This window comes from Chrysochloris asiatica, unplaced genomic scaffold, assembly GCF_000296735.1.
Source record: "Chrysochloris asiatica unplaced genomic scaffold, ChrAsi1.0 scaffold00127, whole genome shotgun sequence".
Classification (NCBI taxonomy): domain Eukaryota; kingdom Metazoa; phylum Chordata; class Mammalia; order Afrosoricida; family Chrysochloridae; genus Chrysochloris; species Chrysochloris asiatica.
In genome coordinates this window covers 47,576-56,050 of record NW_006408645.1, presented here as the reverse complement: position 1 = coordinate 56,050, position 8,475 = coordinate 47,576, and the positions used below count along the sequence as shown (strand labels likewise).

At 38.5% G+C, this 8,475-nt stretch overlaps 1 protein-coding gene across 1 annotated transcript in view; it reads left to right on the top strand.

Annotated features, from left to right (window-relative positions):
• MYRIP (myosin VIIA and Rab interacting protein) overlaps window positions 1-5,530 on the top strand; it is a 438,367-nt gene extending 432,837 nt beyond the window's left edge. Inside the window, exons 15-16 of the mRNA XM_006869177.1 lie at window positions 3,979-4,097; window positions 5,414-5,530. Coding sequence (XP_006869239.1) covers window positions 3,979-4,097; window positions 5,414-5,530 — 236 coding nt within the window. The remainder of the gene's footprint in view (window positions 1-3,978; window positions 4,098-5,413) is intronic.
• The last annotated feature ends 2,945 nt before the right edge of the window (window positions 5,531-8,475 follow it).

The following is an 8,475-nucleotide window of genomic DNA, read 5'->3' as shown; positions in this document are numbered from 1 at the left end:
TGAAATGGACTGGTATTGGCCATTTTGAATCTGACAACCACATGGTTTACTATGCCAGGAATGAAAAATTGAAGAGGAATGGTGTTGCATTCATCGTCAAAAGGAACATATCCAGATCACTCATGAGGTACAACTCTGTCTGTGATAGGATAATATCCATGTGCCTACAGGAAAGCCCAGTTAATATTATTAATAATAATACTATTAAGCCAATGAGGATGAAATTGATCAAACATGTAATCAAGATGTATTGCTCATTACTGGTGATTGGAATGCAAAGGTTGGGAGCAAAGAGGAAGGATGAGTAATTGGAAAATATGGCCTTGGTGATAGAAATGATGCTGGAGAGCGCATGATAGAGGTCTGTAAAACCAGTAATTTGTTCATTTCAAATACGTTCATTAGACAGCATGACAGATGACTATGCACATGGACCTCACCAGATGGAATTACATAGAAATCAAACTGACTACATCTGGAAAGAGAAGACGGAAAAGCTCCCTATCATCAGTGAAGACAAGGCCAGGGGCAGACTGTGAAACAGACCATCAACTACTGATACGCAAATTTAAAATGAAGCTGAAGAAAATGAAAACAAGTCCACGAGAGCCAAAATATGACCTTGACTATATCCCACCTGAATTTAGAGATCATCTGAAGAACAGATTTGATACATTAAACACTTAAACACTTAAGACCAAACACCAGAAGAGTTTTTGGATGACATCAAGAACATCATACATGAAGAAAGCAAAAAGTCACTGAGAAGACAAGAAAGAAGGAAAAGTCAAAATGGATCTCAGAAGAGACACTGAAATTTGCTCTCCAGTGTAAATGTGCTAAAGCAAATGGAAGAAATGAGGAGGTCCAAGAGCTGAACAGAAAATTTCAAAGATCAGCTCGAGAAGACAGAGCCAAATATTACAATAAAATGTGCAAAGATCTGGAATCAGAAAACCAAAAAGGAAGAACATGCTCAGCATTTCTCAAGCTGGAGGAACTGAAGAAAAAATTCAAGCCTCAACTTTCGTTATTGAAAGATTGTCTGAGGAAATTATTGAATGATGCAGAAAGCATCAAGAGAAGATGGAAGGAACGAACACACAGAGTTACTGTACCAAAAGGAAATGGTTAGTGTTCAGCCATTTCAAGAGGTAGCATTATGATCAAGAGCCAATGATACTGAAGGAGGAAGTCCAAGGTGCACTGGAGGAATTGGCAAAGAACAAGGCACCAGGAATTGATGGAATAAAAATTGAAATCTTTCAAGAAAGTGAGGTGGCACAGGAGACACTCACTCATCTCTGCCAAGAAATTTGGAAGACAACCATCTGGCTGACTGACTGGAAGAGATCCAAATTTGTGCACATTCCAAAGAGAGGTTGACAACGGAATGTGGAAATCATCGGACAATCTCTTTGATATCCCATGTGAGTAAAGTTTTGCTAAAGGTAATACAGAAACGGCTATAATAATACATTGATAGAGAACTTTCAGAAGTTCAAGCCAAAGTCAGAAGAGGCTGTGGAACGAAGGATATCATTGCTGATGTCTGATTGATCTTGGCTGAAAGCAGAGAATATCAGAAAGATGTTTACCTGTTCTTTATTGACTACGCAAAGTCTTTCAACTGTGTGGATCATGACAAGCTATGGACAACAATGCGATGTATGAGTATTCCGGAACACTTAATTGTGGTCATGAGGAATCTGTACCTGGACCAAGAGGCAGTTGTTCAAACAGAACGTGAGAACACTGGATGGTTTAAATTCAGAAAGGTACGCGACATGGTTGTGTTCTTTCACCATACTTATTAAACCTGTATGCTGAGCAAATAATACGAGAAGCTGGGTTATATGAAGAAAAATGTGGCATCAGGATTGGAGGCAGACTGATTAACAACCTGCAATATGCAGATGATACAACCTTGCTTGCTGAAAGTGAAGAGGACTTGAAATATTTACTGATGAAGATCAAAGAGCACAGCCTTCTGTATGGATTGCATCTCATTGTCAAGAAAACAAAAATCCTCACCACTGGACCAATAAACAACATTCTTATCAATGGAGAAAAGACTGACGTTGTCAAGGACTTCATTCTTCTTGGATCAACTATCAACACTCACAGAAGCGGCAGTCAAGAGATCAAACAATATATTTAGGTAAATCTGCTGCACAAGACCTTTATAAAGTACTGAAGAGCAAAGATGTCATCTTGAGGACTAAGGTGCGCCTGACCCAAGCCATGGTGTTTTTAATAACCTCATGTGCATGTGAAAGCTGAACAGTGAATAAGGAAGACCGTAGAAGAATTGATGCCTTTGAGTTATGGCGTTGGAGGAGAATACTGAACGTGCCATGCACTGCCAAAAGAACCAATAGATCCTTTTTGGAAGAAGTGCAGCCAGAGTGCTCCTTAGAGGTCAAGATGGCCAAACTTCGTCTCTCATACTTTGGACTTATTGTCAGGAGGGAGCAGTCGCTGGAGAAGGATATCATGTTTGGTATGGTGGAGGGTCAGAGAAAAAGAGGAAGACCTCCAACGAGATGGATTGGCTAAGTGGCAGCATCGATGGACTCAAGCGTGACAACAATAGTGAGGTTGGCCCAGGATCGGGCAGTGTTTCGTTCTGCTGTGCATAATTATGGTCACTATGGGTCGGTACCGACTCAATGGCACCTAACAACAATGAGTTAGAGACAGAAGATGGACTTACAAGCTTTCTATGGTGATATTTCTGGCTATTTCTTTCTCTCCCCGTCAAGTGTCTGTTTTATCATGATATGCCAGGGAAATCAAGACTCATAAGGCAGCCAAGCATTTTAACATTATTCCCCCCTTTTCCCAATTCCAACCATGTCTCAATCCCTGTATCCCAGAGCCCTGTTGTTCCAAGGTTGTGCATACATCATTCTTTACCTCTGTCCTAGTAAGCCCATGCAAACCTGCCTAATTGTTCTCCTATCTGCTTTGTTCTTCCAATCCCCTCCCCCTTCTTGAATACTGCTCCCCTCTCTAGGACCAAACTATCTTGTGTGTATTCCATACCCTGTGCTCCACCTTCCCCTACCTCCCCTCACCCTTCCGCCCACATTCCAGTAGCCAGCAAAGAATCCCCCTCTTCCCCCTTTAGTATGGGTTCTTTTTCTTAGTCTTTACAGTAGTGGTCCTATACAGTATACAAATCTGTCTTAGGAGAAGTACAAGCAAAATGTTCCTTGTAAGCCAACATGGCAAGATATAGTTGGGATATGTTATCAGGAGAAACCAGTCGCTGGCGAGGACATCATGCCTAGTAAAGGGCCAGCAAAAAAGAACACCGTCAATGAAATGGATTGCCATAGTGACTATAACAATGGGCTCAAACCTAGCAATGATTGTGAGGATGGCACAGGATCAGGTAGGTTTTCTTTCTGTTGTGCATAGGATCACTATGAGTTGGAATTGACTCTACGGCTCCTAACAAAAACAACATAACAAAGAAAACCTTATTCCCAAGTGGGATTATATCCACATGTAAATGAGTTAGTATTCCAAAAACATATTGTGGAGTATATAATTCAATCCAGGCAGCATCTGATAATCAAACATGTTAATATCCCTGCAGCAAAGAATAGCAACATTAACCCTCATTCACAGAAGGACTTTAAATGCCCCATACCATTTCAGGTCAGGTTTTGTCATCACATGAGTTTTGGCCCAAAGTTATAAAACTTAGTGAGTTTGGGAGCAGTTCAGTATTACAAATAGTGATTTATGGACCATAGACAATGATTTCTGAACTGCCCTTTTCCCAGAAAGCCATCAACAATGCTTTGACTTAATTAGTCCAACATAAAAAAATAAATACTAAATAAAATGGTTCTATACCCAAACAAAATAATCTAGCACACAAACTTAAGCAGTCTGTTGAGGTGTTTTTTCCTCAGTAGTTGGATCACTTCTGGGTTGCACTCATGGCCGTTTCTTTCCTTTTAGCTGAAACAAGTGAGGCCTCATCAGTGAGCACCATGAAAACATTTAACCGTAACTTCCTTCTCCAAGGCTCCTCAACAAATAGAACTAAAGAAAGGAAAGGCACCACCAAGGATTTGGTGGTAAGTATCTTCTTTTAATGACCTCATTCATTTTCACTGTTAGTTGTACCTCCATTGGGTAGCCCTTCCTTCTGTATCTCTGCCAGCAGAACTCAAGAAGCATCTGTTTGGTTTCATACGTAACGTAACATGTACCATCTTCTAAGAGAGCTAGTACACTGCCTGCCATTGCTAACCTCTTTGATATTTGGATAAATGCTCTTATATCTCTACCTCCTTACAGAAACTAGCTTCAAGATAAGGGAGATAAAAATATGTACCCAGGAGTGTAAGATCAAGTTGAAATCCAAGAGTTTTTATTACTTTTAACCCATATTTATTTTTCCTTAAATGCCCTGTTTAGACATCAGTTACTTACTGTGTTTCTGAACATAGTCAGCAGTGGCTCCTAATTGTAACAAAAGAAGAGAAGTAGATATTTTGTGCAAACTCTGGAGATCATATAGAAAGGGCTAATAAATTGTTTGCCAAAACACCAACATCTGCTGCAGAATATTGGCCAATAGTTGATGCTGCTTTCATAGGAAATAATGATCCCCTCGGTGATTCAGTTATGCTAAGAGCAGACCATGCCTGGAATGACAAGTGTGGAGCAAAGGCAAATGTATTATGTTGCCTTTTGTTCATCACTCATCTTTCTTCCCCACTTTCCCCCTCCATTGTCCCTGTAATGAAAACAGAAGTCCCAGATAATGGCATAATGGTGGGCATACACTTATGAGTTACAGATTACTACATCTCTTTTTGGCAAAGTTTCCTTCATTAGTCACCTATCATTCCTTTCAAAGCCTAATCATCTTGCTCTTGACTGTTACTTCAGAGAGCTGAAAGGATGCATTATGAAACTAAAAGGGCATACCAGTAGGGTCAGGGAAGAGATCTGTTACAAGATAGTCAAAGATAAATTAATTACCTTAAAGTAACACAAAAAGGTTTAAAATGAAAGAACACACTATGTTTGTGAAAAAGAGGGTAGGAAAAATGTTACTATTAAACAAAATGGAATGAAAGACATGAAGCATTCAGAGAAAAAAAGGAAAGGCATAATGTAATCCTGATGACATGGAGACAGGTGAGTCGTGAGCTTTTCTTGATCTGGCAAACTGTTGAGCAACACAATTGTTACCATGCTATGACAGGTAACTAAGCAACCCAATGAGACCAATTAGAGAATGTGAGCAGCATGGTACTCAGCTTTCTTGAGATGTTTATCTATTTATACGGACTGAAAGATTGACTTTATTTCTAAGCATCAATGGATCTTCTGTAAAAAATGATTGTATGCCATCTCAAAAGGATTTTTTTGTTTGTTTCAGAAAATTACCTTCTGTGATCTAAATGCCAAAAGTAATCTAGAACAGCAGTGTCCAATAGAATTTTGTGCAATGATGCAAATGTTGTGTATCTGCAATGTCAAATATGGTGGCCAATAGCCACATGTGGTTATTTAACACGTGAAATATGGCTACTGGCCTGAAAGAAATGATTTTTAAATTTTATTTAATTCTAAATTTAAAGATCACATCCCATTGGTTTTGAAAATATGTGGTATTTTCATTTTCTAAGCAGTCTGGATTTGCACTCACATTGCCAAATAAACAAACAATCAAATCCAGAATTTTAGAAAATGAAGACATGACATATAAGAAAACAAATGGTATATATATAAAACCACATTGAGTCAAATGCATAGTATTAAATTTCTTTGCATATTAAATATGGAAGAAGAAAAGCAAATGAACTAAACATTGAATTCAATACATTAAAAATAAATGCCAAACCAATTAGTTAAAACCAGAAAAATTTTAAATGATTTTTAAAAGCTAAGGGTTGTTTGTTTAGAAAACATAAAATAAAAATTTTCTTGTAAATCAAATTAAGAAGAACTAAAATTAAGATTACATTAAAGATGTAAGCATATTTTCATATATAATACAATGTATAAAACCCACTTCTATCAAATTTATGCTGATTTATAGTGAGCAGGATAGAGGAGGGCAGAGCTGCTCCATAAGATTTTCAGAGCCCAGACTGGCCCATCTTTCTGCCAAGGAGTGACTGGGTGAATTGGAGTCACAGGCTTTCAGGTTAGAAGCCGAGTACTTTAATCGCTGCATCATAGCCTTTCTAATATGATGTATAACAATGCTAATAAATGTTATGCTCTTAATTCTAATAAAAATTATGAGCAAATAAAAAGGAACTGAAATCTTTATGAGGCCATCAAAATGATTGTGATGCACCAGATGGTTTTGCTGATTTTAAGGAACAGTTAATTCTCATGCCATATAAAAATTTCCAGAGTATAACAAAATTGAAAACTGAAGATTCATGTGGTAGTGGTGGTTATGTGCCATGGAGTCGGTTCCAACTCATAGTGACCCTGTATAGGGTTTCCGAGACTGTAAATCTTTACAGGAGCAGAAAGCCTCATCATTCTCCCACGGAACAGCTGGTAGTTTTGAACTGCTGACCTTGTGGTTCACAGCCCGATTCGTAACAACTACGCTACCAGAGCTCCTTGAAGATCCATGTTGTCAATGCACCTTGGACTTCCTCCTTCAGTATCATCGGCTCTTGATCATATGCTACCACCTCTTGAAACGGTTGAACATTAACCATTTCCTTTTAGTACAGTGACTGCATATTCCTTCTATCTTCTTTTGATGCTTTCTGCATCATTCAATAATTTGCCCATAGAATCCTTCAGTAACAAAAACTGAAGCTTGAATTTTTTCTTCAGTTCCCCCAGCTTGAGAAATGCTGGGCATTTTTATACTAGGATAACCAAAATACCAAACCTATCAGCACTGGACTGTGACCCACAAGGTGGACAGTTCAAACCCACCGACTGCTCCTCTCAGAAACCCTGTACAGAATGACAATGAGTTGAAACCAACTAGATGGCACTTACAACAAAATTGCCGTCTAGTTAGTTATGATCCACAGTGAGCTGACAGGACAGAGCAGAACTGCCGCATAGGGTTTCCAAGGCTGTAATACTGATTAATAAATAACAAGAGTAAGTGATCTCCTCCAAATTAATTTATAGTTTAATCCAACCTTCACCCAAATGTCAGTGGGATTTTCTTTTGAACTAAAATTCATATAAGAATCAAAAGGGAAAATAGATAAAAGTATTTTGTAAAATTAAAGTGATTTTCCTGACCAATTTAAAAGTAAATTCTGTAAAGAAGTTGGTAGATTAAGGGATTAGACTAGAAGATCAGGAATAGATATAAGCAGATATGATCCTATGCTATATGAATTTTTTTTATAAATCATTACATACTAGTACAGAAGGTGTGGTTTATTTAAAATAAAAGTACTAAGGAAATTAGTCCTGAGGAAATGGTGGAAAGGGAGTCAGATAATTAGCTTATCCCTCATAGCCTCAGAAACCCTATAGAGAGTCACTAGGAATAGGAAACAAGTCAGCAGCTCCAAACGGCCACCACTCATCTGTCTGTCTGTCCTACTGTGGTGGCTTGTGAGTTGCTGTGATTCTGAGGGCTATGCCACCAGTATTTTAAATAACCAGAAGGGTCACCCATGGTGGAGATGTTTCAGATGAGCTTCCAGACAAAGACTAGGAAGAAAGAGTCATGAACTACTGCTGAATCTTTAGTCACTGAAAACCTTATGAATAGAAGAGAAACACTGTCAGACACAATGCCGGGAAAAGAGCCCCTCAGGTTGGAAGACACTCAAAATGCGACTGGGGAAGAGATGCCTCCTCAAAGTAGAGTTATCCATGATGAGGTGAATGGAGTTAAGCTCGTGGGAGAAAAGCCCACAGAACCTTCATTTGCTGATGGGGCACAACTCAAAATCAAGAGAAACAGCTATAAACATCCATTGAATACGGGAACATGGAATGTACGAAGTATGAATCTGGGAAAGTTGGAAATTGTCAAAAATGAAATGGAATGCATAAACATCGATATCTTAGGCATTAGGAAGCTGAAATGGACTGGTATTGGCCATTCTGAATCTGACAACCACATTGGTTACTATTCCGGGAATGACCAATTGAAAAGAATGGTGTTGCATTCATCATCAAAAAAAACATATCCAGATCAATCATGAAGTACAATGCTGTATGTGACAGGATAATATCCATGCACCTACAGGGAAACCAAGTTAATACCACTATTATTCAAATTTATGCACCAACCACTAAAGGCATTGAGGATGAAATAGAAGAATTCTACCAATTTCTTCAATCTGAAATCGATCAAATATGCAAACAAGATGTATTGCTCATTACTAGTGATTTGAATGCAAAGGTTGGGAGCAAAGAGGAAGGACCAGTAGATGGAAAATTTGACCTTAGTGATAGAAATGATGCTGGAGAACACATGATAGAATTATGCAA